The sequence below is a fragment of the Nerophis lumbriciformis genome, linkage group LG38 (assembly GCF_033978685.3).
Source record: "Nerophis lumbriciformis linkage group LG38, RoL_Nlum_v2.1, whole genome shotgun sequence".
NCBI classification, from domain to species: Eukaryota; Metazoa; Chordata; class Actinopteri; order Syngnathiformes; family Syngnathidae; genus Nerophis; species Nerophis lumbriciformis.
The window spans coordinates 17,026,251-17,038,712 of NC_084585.2; the positions used below are offsets into that span (position 1 = coordinate 17,026,251).

At 39.9% G+C, this 12,462-nt stretch overlaps 2 protein-coding genes across 4 annotated transcripts; one reads left to right on the forward strand and one right to left on the reverse strand.

The window, feature by feature from the left end:
• Positions 1-52: 52 nt before the first annotated feature.
• Positions 53-11,035, forward strand: ccdc36 (coiled-coil domain containing 36). 3 transcript variants are annotated; one of them, XM_061932365.2, is made up of 8 exons: positions 53-524; positions 679-817; positions 4,432-4,568; positions 5,425-5,473; positions 5,551-5,635; positions 6,085-6,197; positions 6,282-6,722; positions 10,864-11,035. In XM_061932365.2, exons 1-8 carry the CDS (start codon positions 469-471, stop codon positions 10,870-10,872), a joined length of 1,029 nt encoding a protein of 342 aa, XP_061788349.2. In that variant the 5' UTR covers positions 53-468; the 3' UTR covers positions 10,873-11,035. The 3 variants fall into 3 exon arrangements, with proteins under 3 accessions (XP_061788349.2, XP_061788348.2, XP_061788347.2); XM_061932364.2 differs by lacking the exon at positions 10,864-11,035 and having other exon boundaries at positions 53-373; positions 455-524; positions 6,282-7,270; XM_061932363.2 differs by lacking the exon at positions 10,864-11,035 and having other exon boundaries at positions 53-361; positions 455-524; positions 6,282-7,270.
• kbtbd12 (kelch repeat and BTB (POZ) domain containing 12) lies at positions 7,117-12,393 on the reverse strand. Its single transcript, XM_061932362.2, has 6 exons — positions 12,301-12,393; positions 10,328-11,438; positions 9,985-10,255; positions 9,022-9,172; positions 8,755-8,952; positions 7,117-8,677 (listed from the first exon to the last, which is right to left on the reverse strand). Exons 2-6 carry the CDS (start codon positions 11,398-11,400, stop codon positions 8,511-8,513), a joined length of 1,860 nt encoding a protein of 619 aa, XP_061788346.2. The 5' UTR covers positions 11,401-11,438; positions 12,301-12,393; the 3' UTR covers positions 7,117-8,510.
• Between the last annotated feature and the right edge of the window lie 69 nt (positions 12,394-12,462).

Consider the following 12,462-nt stretch of genomic DNA (forward strand, 5'->3'; position numbering starts at 1 on the left):
CCATCACAATAAAAGTCAAAACGAGGGGCGGGAGGGAAATGGATGTAAATATCCCGCTGGGACTTTAACAATAAAAGTACAACTCTAGCTTGACTACGGATTATTTAAACCACAGACACAACAACTGACACCTCATTTTCATTTGATGCTTTATGTATATATATATATTTTGTATTATAGCTGTATTTGTTTTCTTCCGTAGAGAGAACAACATGCATTACTGCGTCGCAGGAGGATGAATCTCATGAGGGTGAATGGTTAATGGATTTTTTCACCGAGTACACCCGAACGCACCTCGCTGGGACAATTGTTTGGGCGGGATATATGAATTATTGCCAACTCCCCACAAAAGATGCTAGCTGTGAGTCAAATTGTACGTTTTTACCGTCACGTTTGTTTGTCACGATAAAGTTCATCATGTTTATGGACATGTTCGACTACCTCTAACCTCAAGAAAGAGTTGAAACAATGAATCACACGGTGAACATCAAAGAATTGATGAGCAAGCAACCAACAATAAGCAGGTAGCTAATTAACAGAACTGAGCTATTTTTCCTGACTTTTTGCTTACAATTGTGCTCACAATGCTATAACTAACATACACATATAATTACTATTCTTGTGGCGCTGTCTTTATTGATGAACAAGGACATACATGTTTTTCTTTATACTTGACAGAAATGCATCTTCGTGTGGAAGCACCAATTTCACAGATTCTCAGTTTTTCTTTGGCTCTCAGTTTTGGCGAGACAATTCCCAAGGCTTGTCTCAAGAAATGAGTTTGTCCTCCAGGAACTCCCAACAAAGTTCACAAGAAGTAAGACGGCTCAGACTATAAACTAGGGTATTTTAATTTGCAGTCCGTTGTCAACCAGTTCACTGGTGGTGAACATATACTAAAGTGACAAACTAATGCAATGGCAATATTGTATTGAAGTGTATTAATTAACTCATATTATGTTCTACATATGGTTTGAGTACACAGTGGTATTTCAGTTTGAGCACATGATAAGATAAGGCTCCTTAGTTTGATATTCGCAGGTGAATTGGATCACTTCTCATAGGAAGGAGGCCCTAATTGGGACTTCGGAATGCAAAAGTGATAGCCATATTCTTGAGAGGAAACTACCTGTCTAGTTCAATCACCAAGCTTTAAGTTATGACTTAAAGCCGTTGTTTTCCAGACACTTACACACGAACATCTCCTTTTATGGTCAGGTGGTGCTGTTTAGACTTAGCGCACACCCAGACAGTGAAAGAAGGAATATATAAACTGATGGTTTGGCTTCTCCAATTAGGAATCCTCCATTTTTGACTAAGATTCCTCCGGGTACTGCAGACCTGTTTAAATGTAATAAAGCAACTTTTGGTTCAGTAAGACATCTCTTTTGATCCAACTACGCAGCCGCGTCTTCCCTCCACCCGGGAGGGGACGACAAGACCAGAAATACACTTCAGTATGTACCTAACGCTGTCAGTCATCAGTCTAGCAATACTTATTGTACAAGTACAATACATGGGACAATAACTTTACAACAGAATAGTGCATCTTTTAAATTCCAATACTTGTGAAGTGTATTTCTGATCTTGTCATCCTCGTCCAGACAGAAGGATGACGCGGCAGTGTGGCTGAATCAAAAGATACGACGGAGACGCTTTACTGAACCAAAAGTTGCTTTATTACAAGCGAACGTCATTTAAACAGGACTGCAGTTTCTGGGAGGAGGTCTGGTCAAATATGGAGGACTCCTCTCCCGGAGAAGCCAAACCATCAGTTTATATATTCCTTCTTACACTGTCTGGGTGTGCGCTAAGTCTAAACAGCACCACCTGACCATAAAAGGAGATATTTGTGTGTAAGTGTCTGGAAAACAACTGCTTTAAGTCATAACCTAAAGGTTGGCATTTAAGCTAGACAGGTAGTCTCCTTTTAAGGATATGGTTATCACTTTTGCATTCCGAAGTCCCAATTAGGGCCTCTAGCTTTCCTACGAGAAGTGATCCAATTCACCTGCGAATATCAAACTAAGGGGCCTCATCTTATCCTGTGCTCAAACTGAAATACCACTGTTTACTCAAACCTCATGGTTTGCTTTCTTCAAGATGAATATGAACATTCACCATATATAGAACATAATATGAGTTAATTAATACACTTCACTTGTGAATGTAAGTGCCAATTTTACTTTTTGTTTGAACCTATGTGCACAATACAGTAACTTTAAAAAGATAATCTGGTGAGTTGATATTGAATCAAAATAGTTCTTTTAGTATATTTTTAATTATCTGGCACCTTTGATAGTCATATATTTTACACCTGTTTTGCATTTCTAAACAAATATCTTTACCTTTTATGCTCTGTTAAAGGGGAACTGCACTTTTTTAGAATGTTGCCTATCATTCACAATACTTATGTGTGACAAGATCACATAGGTTTTTCTTTTTTAATGCAGTCTAACTCGTAAGTAAACACTACCAAAAGTCAGCTAACAATGGAGCCAACGGGAGTCGCTTTATTCCGCCTATTCAGCGCTCTAAAACACTTCCATCAAGCTTTTATATACACGCTGTAAGTATATATGTAATGTAGTAACAGGCACATTCATAATAACATGTAATATGAACGTATTTTGCTCAATTTAAGCATACGGCGGCACATTAATTTTACAGACGCATCACAACGTTTGCTTTTCCCGTCAACAACTACAACACCACTACTCATAGCAGACTTTGTGAGAGACAACAAAGACTATTTTGGGACAAATGATAATCCCGGACCTTTTAATTTTTGTCTGAATATAAGGAGGAAGAGCTACACTTTTTACAAGCTGTGTGCTAAACAGATCCAACTTTAGTGAAACACTCAGCATAATGCAGCAATATTGTTAAGTGGTGAACAAGATAACCAAACTACGAATATAAACAATCACTTACTATACAATGTCTACTCTCACTGGGATGCCGAGTGATGAGATGTTATATCTTACCGTTTAGATGAAAAATTATTTATAATCCTCACAAAGGGTTAAAAAACATGTGCCGCAAACAAGCGTATTTTTCTGTCTTTCTCGCCATCTCCAGGTATAAGTTGGATGTCAAAGTTGACCAATTTCTAGGTGTATGTCCACATCGTTCTACTATCCAGGTGAGAGGAATGATTTATGATCTAGAATTAAGATAGTTAGCTCTCTGGGATCACGCACGGCAAAAAGTAGTTTGTCTTTGGTAACGCTTATAATAACAATTTTGCTAATACTTGGTAAATATGCAGGTCACGAAAAGGAAAATGCAAGCTGCTCAGAAATTTGCCAGGAAGGCTCATGTCAGAGCCATCAAAGCAAAAATGCCAAAGTACCGTATTTTTCGGAGTATAAGTTGCTCCGGAGTATAAGTCGCACCGGCCGAAAATGCGTAATAAAGAAGCAAAAAAACATATAAGTCACACTGGAGTATAAGTCGCATTTTTTGGGGAAATTTATTTGATAAAACCCAACACCAAGAATAGACATTTGAAAGACAATTTAAAATAAATAAAGAATACTGAACAACAGGCTAAATAAGTGTACGTTATATGACGCATAAATAACCAACTGAGAACGTGCCTGGTATGTTAACGTAACATATTATGGTAAGAGTCATTCAAATAACTATAACATATAGATATGCTATACGTTTACCAAACAATCTGTCACTCCTAATCGCTAAATCCGATGAAATCTTATACGTCTAGTCTCTTATGTGAATGAGCTAAATAATATTATTTGATATTTTACGGTAATGTGTTAATAATTTCACACATAAGTCGCTCCTGAGTATAAGTCGCACCCCCGGCCAAACCATGAAAAAAACTGCGACTTATAGTCCGAAAAATACGGTAATGTGTGAATGAATCAAAGTAATGTGTAAATAATGTAAATTACTAGATAAATCATCTGTGGCTGTGAAGTGTTAGGTTCTAAACATAGGTGGCGATCCCATGGGTGCTTCCGGGCCCGAGCACCCACGGACAATGCCGAGCACCCACGTGGGATTGATGGCAAATTCTTTCTCACCACCAAGCAAAAACCGCGCATGCTCAGAAAAGTGGCGTCACATTTACGGCCCGTCCGAGCACCCACTGGCAGATATGTAGATCGGCACCTATGGTTCTAAATATTGTATAGAGTAGGTTAACCCAAGGGTTTCCCCCCTTGTCACCCCACCAGGGCACCCACCGCCCTGACCCCTGCCTTATTTTCAGTCTTTATCATTAAGTTCAAATCACATGCCTGCATTGGGATTGTGAATGATAGGCAAAATTCCCAAAAAAGTGAAGTTCCCCTTTAATGTGATAATAATTTTTTTTCAATTGATTATTACATAGCCTTTTAAAGTTTATTCTGCCTACCGTAATCTATCTACTGACAAGAACTGTGTATCCCTTCTTTTTAGGGAAGTGACCCAAAGAGTGTGACCAGTTATATTTCCAAACCTCTCCTATTTGGAGACCCAAAGGACAAACACCAAGTGTTTGGACTTCTTGATAAGTTTGAGGAGGAGAAGAAACAAGCTAAAGAAAAAGATGACAGGTAATTTTAGTCTAAAAAAAAAAAAGTCTAATTTGCAACATGAAACTTAACTTTAAAGGTCCCCTACAAAGCAACATCGACTTTCTAATGATGTTTTAACAGTCATATGTGTCATTAGAGCCTGTTTAGGAGCACAAAAAGTCCACTTTTGAGAGAGTTTGTTTTCAAATGATACTTTAAGAAGTTCCAGGTTTTATAACGTCATAGATAAAAAAAATCTTCTCTATAGACATTAAACAGTCTCTGACCTGCCCCTAGTAAATAAGACCGCTGCATGTATACACACACCACATCATAGAGAAAAACTTTGCTACACATCTTAAAATAAAGCCTGGCACTCAGCCAACAATCTGTCTGTCAGTTGCAGATGTGGGTGCTGTCAATTTGGTCATTTTGCTTTTCTTCAGCAAAACATGCTCACCTAGGGTGATGTTGCCCTTAAAATATGTGTGTACAATTAGCACTGTAGCATGCATAGCAATGGTAGTTAACATTTATGTTCACTTGTTCCTCTCTTTAATGTTATGTTGCTGTATGTGATGTATGGCATCTACTGTATTACGTTGGACAAGTGCAGAGTTACAGTGTATACGTAAAAAGTGGACCCCAGTGCTCGTTGGAGCCAGACACTCCACAAACACAACTCATTAAAACTGAAGCTACAGACACACTAAATGAGCTTACTAAAAGCAGGTGCAAATTTCAGCATCAAGGCTAGATTTTGGACACACTTCCAATACATTATTGTATGACCGCTGAGACTTATTTAACATTGGTGAAAAACACAAATAAAACTTTCAAATCGATGCTTGCGATGTCAGTCGATCCTTATCCTTTGTGGCTTTTGTTTTTTCAGTAATATTCTTCTAAAAGAATGTCTTCACATTCGAGAAACACTCAACAAAGTCAGTAATTTTACATAAATGTATTCTGTAGATTTTGTGCCGTCAACCTGGCTCACATTTCATTTTGTGTATTTCAGATCCAGCAACTAGTTGTTGGCATTGAAGAAAAATCATCTGAATGCCAAACGGTCCTCCAAAAGTTAAACACTCTGTCCTCAACATGTATGTTTCCTCATAGATTGTGGTAAATTAGTAATTTGAAAAGTGCTTACTGTGTAGCAGACTGACGCAGGAAGCCACTGAGTGTTGTTTACCAGCAGAGGGGGCCATTTACCCAATGTTAAGTCACACAACATCCAATGTTTAATTAAAGTTAAAGTTCCATTGATTGTCACACAAACTAGGTGTGGCGAAATTATTCTCTGCATTTGACACACCGGTAATCATTTTTGGTGATTTAACCCCCAATTCCAACTCTTGGTGCTAAGTGTCAAGCAGGGAGGTAATGGGTCCCATTTTTATAGTCTTTGGTATGACTCGGGCGGGGTTTGAACTCACGACCTACCGATCTCAGGGCGGACACTCTAACCACAAGGCCACTAATGTTGTACACTATTCAATTGAAGATATAATTATTACTACTCTATTTATTATTGTATTTTTCCATTCAGTGCAAAATATAAGCAGCATCCAGAGCGACATTTCGCAACAGTTTGAGGCATTGTTGAACATAGTGAACTCTCAGAAGGAGATGATGACAGAACTAGGAGAGCGAGTGCAAAAGGTGACAAATTGTCGATTATGTTATAATGGCAAATACTGTATTTGTGTTTGGTAAGTAATAAGGTAATATTGTTGCTTCCTTCAGAATGAAGTCGCCAGCATAGAACGTGGATCAAATATGCAAAGTGATGTAGAGCATTTGAGGAAGGAGTCGGAAAAAGCCAGTGTGAATCATGAAAGCATGCTTGAGGAGGCCCTGCGTCTGCTCAATGCATTAGTTTCTGAGCATTCAGCCAAGCTCTGTCCTGGAAAAGTGACTGACACAGCTATGCAGACGTCACCAGGACAGGACGAAGGGGTCCAACTGACACCTAATTCCTTTCCGTTGCACAACCAAGTTCCCGCTGTGGATTTGGGAATAAGGAAATCCAGGTCAAGAGTTTTCCGAAGGCACAAAAAGAGACCTCTGGTGCTCCCCCAGAAATCCAATCTCACTGTCTCTGATGAAAACATTCAACCTCTCACCAACGGTAGAAAACAACAAAATCCATCGAAGCCTCTCTGTGACTCCTCTGTTGTGAACGAGGTAAGCAGTGGCAGTTTATTTCAACCAAACACAGGTGCCAGATCAACTGAAGCTGCTAGATGTTTCATCACACCTCTCAGCTGCTGGTCTCAGGAGAGTACCAGCTCTGACAGCGTCGAAGTAGTCAATCCTATCTTAAAGAAGGTGATTACTGAGTCCAATGCAGGAACCGCCATGACTACTGATGCTCTTTGGCAATTGTTTGACATGGGTTATGACTAAGAAAGTTTTTTTAATATATATATAACATGATACAAAAGCTTGTATTTTACCTCATTGTATTGGAGTTATTAAGTTTGAGAATAATGTTGGTTGAAGAGGAAGCAATGCATGCAAGACAGAACTCTTGACAATCTGCTCCAGTTCAAATTTAATTTAAAGTGTTTGTGTCCAATTTTGTATTTGCGCAGTTGACTAGTGAGTTAAAAAAAACAACTAAACCCTGTATCGCATTAATTTATTTTTACTGTTTCAGTAAGAATGCAGACCTAAGAAGGACATATATTTAATTAAAGACGGCATAACTTTATACTTGATAAACCGTGATAAATACATGTCTTAATTTTGAGAGAAGAAAAGGTGCAATCAATTGTTATTGAAGATAAGGTGCATGTTTAATACAAAAATAGTTGCTAAAAATAGCTAACATAGCTAACAATTATTGTCCCTGTACTTAACGCCTGTCAATGCAGCATCAAAAAATTGTTTTTACTGTCAGAAGTTTTTTATACTGTAGATGTTTGACAAAAAGAGAAAAAGCAGCAGAAATACCTAATTTGCATATGCTTAACACTAACAAACATAATTAATTCACAGTAAAACATTTTAGAGTAGTTAGAAAGTTTACAGAAATATACTGTATCCACTGCATCCAGAAAGTAAGTTCACAGCGCTTCACGTTTTCCACATTTTATGTTACAGCCTTGTTCTAAAAATGGAATTAATGATTTTGTCTTCAAAATTCTACACACAATACCCCATAATGACAATGTTTTTTTTTAAATATGTACATTTATTAAAAATAAAGTCATATGTACATAAGTATTTACAGCCTTTGCTTAGTACTTTATTGATGCACCTTTGGCAGAAATTACAGCCTCAAGTCATTTTTAATACGATGCCACACGCTTGGCACACCTATTTTGGGCAGTTTGGCACATTCCTCTTTACAGCACCTGTCAAGCTCCATCAGGTTGGATAGGAAGCATTGTTTTTCATCCAGGATGTCTCTGTCCATTGCTGCATTCATCTTAGTCTATAACCCGATGGTCACTCTGTCAGAGCTACAGCATTGTTTTGTGGAGAGAAGAGAACCTTCCAGAAGGACAACCCTCTCTGCAGACCTGTATATTATAGTGGCCAGACGGAAGACATTTTTTTGTAAAAGGTTTGCCTAAATGCACCAGAAAGACTCAGACCATGAGAAACAAAATGTTTTGGTCTGATGAGACTAAGATTGAATTATTTGGTGTGAATGCTATGCGTCCTGTTTGGAGGAAACCAAGCACCGCTCATCACCAGGCAAATGGGGTATTGTGTGTATAATTTTAAGGACAAAAATGAATTTATTCCATTTTGAATAAGGTTGTAACATAACAAAATGTGGAAAAAGTGAAGGGCTGTGAATACTTTCTCGATGCACTGTATTTCCCTACCAAGTACAGTCTCTTTCCATACACTTTCTTAATGCTACTTAAGAAAAATTGCCCTTTTCCCTTGATGCTACAGTCTAAGTGCATTATCAATGTCATTTCATTGTCAAAATCCAAGCATTTTCTTGCGTTTTTTTTACTGTAATAGGTCTGCAGGTGCGGATATCAGTCCCCTCGGATTCAGACTTGCCACTAAGCAAACGTCATAATTGTCATGCATCAAAGCGTGCCGAGCAACCACCGTCCATCGGTTCTCCCAGGGGTCCAATTCCAAAATGTCCTTTGTTATGTCATCATGGCGATCTAATAATTATGAAACACAAATGTTAGACTGCTTTGCATCCATGAGGTTTTTGTGGATATAGAAAACAACAATTCACCTGCTCCTTTGTAGTGTCCACACACGTAAATCTTTCCTCCCACCACACCAGCATTTGATGCATTAGTGCGCAGTGATAGTTGAGGGCATGGTAGACGAGGTCCTTCCCTCCAAAAATCTTCATCAGGATTGTAGATCTCCACAGCATCAAGGCAGCGCCGGGACTGCCCACAGTCCACACCCTCACAACCAATACCTCCTACAAGAGCAGTATTACAATGAACTCTTTTGAAAATGGCTGTTCAGACATAAAGGAATGAAAGCTTACCTATGACAAAAATCTCTCTATTGAGCACAACAACACTACATCTGTATTTTGAGTATTTCATTGGACTCAGCTCTGTCCACTGGTTTATGTTTGGATTGTACTCAAGAAGGCGGTTACTGAGACGCTCTGGTTCATCATCCATTCGGTATGTCTGGACGGTCAAGACGGAAAGAGAGGGCATGATGAAGGAAAACAGGTGCAATTACAGATCAGAGATGAATATTTAGACGTGTGTACATCTATATTCTGAAATGGTGGATGACTGAACCGTTAGGAGTAAAACTAGAAAGTGAGAGTGTGACAACAAGGTTTGTGTTTGACTGTGATCTTCTGGGTTCTTATTTTTCCTTTGTTTTACGGTGAAAATTCCAAATTTGTTTAATCACTTGTTTTCAAGGGTTCACACTACGGGTGTCTTAGAATAGTCGACTACTCGATGATTCAATTTGGATAAATTGTATTCGACTATCAAACAGTGAAATCGCCATGCCATCGCGCACCCTGATGGGACTCTTGAAATGGTGAGTGCCGCCGGGTTGTATTTTTGACTAGTTTCTTCAAGCAGAAAGCATCTCTTACTGCTCTCCTGGCAACAGTAATGATCCTAACCTACAGGAACCTTTTTACGACATTTATTTCCTACATGGTCAAGTTTGATTGTCTTCTTGGCGTTCCGCCAAACCCAACCCAGGCAGGGCCCAGCCAAAGATCTCACTGAACTATTTAATTTCTGCAATGTTTATTTGTTTATCCGACTGTTGTAGCTTTTTTGAAGTGGAAAAAGTTGCAAATGAGATGTGTTTATTTGTGGGGATTCGTGTCATATCATAAGTGTAGCATACATGCTGGTCTAAGTGTTTTGTATATAGTTGACTGCGCATATTTGACTCACAAAATTACATTTGATTTAAGACTGCCCTAGTTCATACACTGGATATCAAATATTTAAGCCATTATTCCTACCTGAGGGGTTTTACCACCAATCACATAAAGGTGATCCTTCAGCGTGACCACACTATGATAAGCCAGTGGCATTGGTAGAGGTGCTGCGCTCCGCCAAGGTCCTCCCTGCAATGACCATCGCTGCACGCTGTTAGTGATGAGAAACTGGTTCTTAAGCTTCATCAGCCCACCCAGCAGGTACAGGGTGTCACCCAAGGAGCCTAAACCATAAGAATCACGATATTCTGCTGATGTGAGATGCTCCCAACTACCTTGGGCCTCCACTTTGTACCTGGCAAATCCAAACGACAATAATTTTCACTTGCTTTTACAAAGTTATTGTCATACTTATGATCTCTCTCACCTGTAGAGCTCAATATTCATCTCTTTTTGACGGGACATCCTTCGGGCCCCGGCCTCTCCTGACACTATAATGTTGTTTTCTTCGGTTGTAACCCCGGCACATACATACCCGAGTGCCTCTCCATATTGAGGTGAGGTGATGTAGTAGGTTCGGCCTGTTGACGGGGCGAAACAAAAGCTGCGCTCGCTATAGTTTCCGTATCTGGATCTAATCCCACTGCCGTCGTTGCCAATGCAGAGCAGCAAATCTGTGGTCTCCATCCCAAAACGCAATTTTAGTTTGCGTGGTGCTGCTGAGGGATGCATTGCTACGTCCTCCAAGGCTTGACTCAACATCTCCAGACATTCAGCGTCAGCCAGCAAGGCTGTATTCCTCTTCATCATCTCTCTTACATAGTCTGGATTTATCAAGGGTAGGCGAACTTTCCCGAGGAGCACTGGAAGATGCTTGCTACGCACTTCTCCTTCAATCGGAGAGATGTAGTTGACCCAGCGAATAACCACATCTAAAATGGTTTCTTCTCTTGAAACATTTAGATCATCTGAGCTGATCAACTTCCCAAGCTGATGGGCCTCCAGGTCCAGCACCTCTTCTTGCTGGCACACTTGGAAAAAGTGCTGCCTCAGGAAGCGCTGCGCATGATCGGCCAGTTCTTCTGCACCGAGGTCTCGGGCGAAGTAAAAGACACCAAGGCAGTTGGAGGCATCCATGTTCTCAGTCATGTGTTGCTGGCAGCGAGAAAATACCTCATCCATTTGCATTAGAAAAGCTGTGATAGAGATGCCTTGCACGTTGCTGTTGTCCAGAGGAAGTTCCGAGGTGTACATATAGTTCAAGAGTAGAGCCAAGCTGTCTGCAGGGGTGTCCCGCAGGAATACTTCTCGGTCATTGCACTCACGGAGGCCGCATGTAAACATAACACGGAAGTATGGGCTGAAGGCGGACAGAACGAGGCGGTGACAGGGAAAGCTGACGCCTTCAGCAACCAGCACGACATCTGTGAGGTGCTCGGTCTCCCTCATCTTCCTCAGCTGCTCAAGCAGCACCGCACCATGTTTGGCGGTAAAATCCATTGTTCTTACGGTAAAAATACTTAGGCAAGGAGGCTTCACTGGGGAAAAACATATCATTTGATCTTTACTGTATGGTTTGTGAAGGCGATGATAGTAAAATGTGATTTTTTTCTTTGAGACTCTCACATTTGATCAACTTTTATTATATATTCTCAAGGGACTATAGAAATAAAATTGGTTATAACTTACAATAGTCAGTACACATCTTGTATTTTCCTGTCTGAATATCTGGCATCATAAGATTGTGAAATTGGTGTGGATATCTAGTGTGAGCACCGTTGTTATAAACCTCTGCCTTAATCATCTTGGATGTGGAATTTAATAGAGCTCTACAGGTTAAATCCTCTTTTACTCCTCCATGATTACATCACTGTTGGAACTGGTGGATGTTAGACACACTACACTCCTATACCTTCCTTCTTTCCGCTTGAGGACATATTTGTCCACTCCATCACCTTCAACTCTAGCTTCCTCAGCAAGGAACTTGCCATCTTGGAAGTATGTTTGGGCTTCTTATCTTGTTGAAAAATTGCCATGCGGCCAACAGTACATAATAGAATTCATGTTTTGCTCAGTGAACCGAAACCCACCAGTGCTGTACCATTACTCTTGCTACTTGCTTGTGTTGCATTGACATTAATGGTTGTGCGTTGACCCATTTTGAGTGGTTAGTAAATCTGCCGTTCAGGCTATACACCAACTACTCTAAAGCATGTCCATGTTTAATTTCTACAATGTGGTCCCTTGAGAAGATATGCTGTAAAAATATGGTTGCTTAAATGTGAAAGTTTTGTGAGAGAGTGTAACTGGTTTCTATGCATTACACATTTGCAGAGCAACACTATAAATACCAGCCCACAACTGTTCAGTTAGCGTTGAAAAATAAATCAAGCGTCTTACCAAACTCATCAGCTTCTCTCGCTTGCTTCCATCTAAAAGGAACATTAAATATTATTGCTTTTCATCAGAGCACAAGTAGTATTGTCGTCATTTGGAAGGCGGTCTGAGTCACTGCAGTGGGCAAAGATATGTAACCCCCCTGAGCTACTGACCCAAAAATAG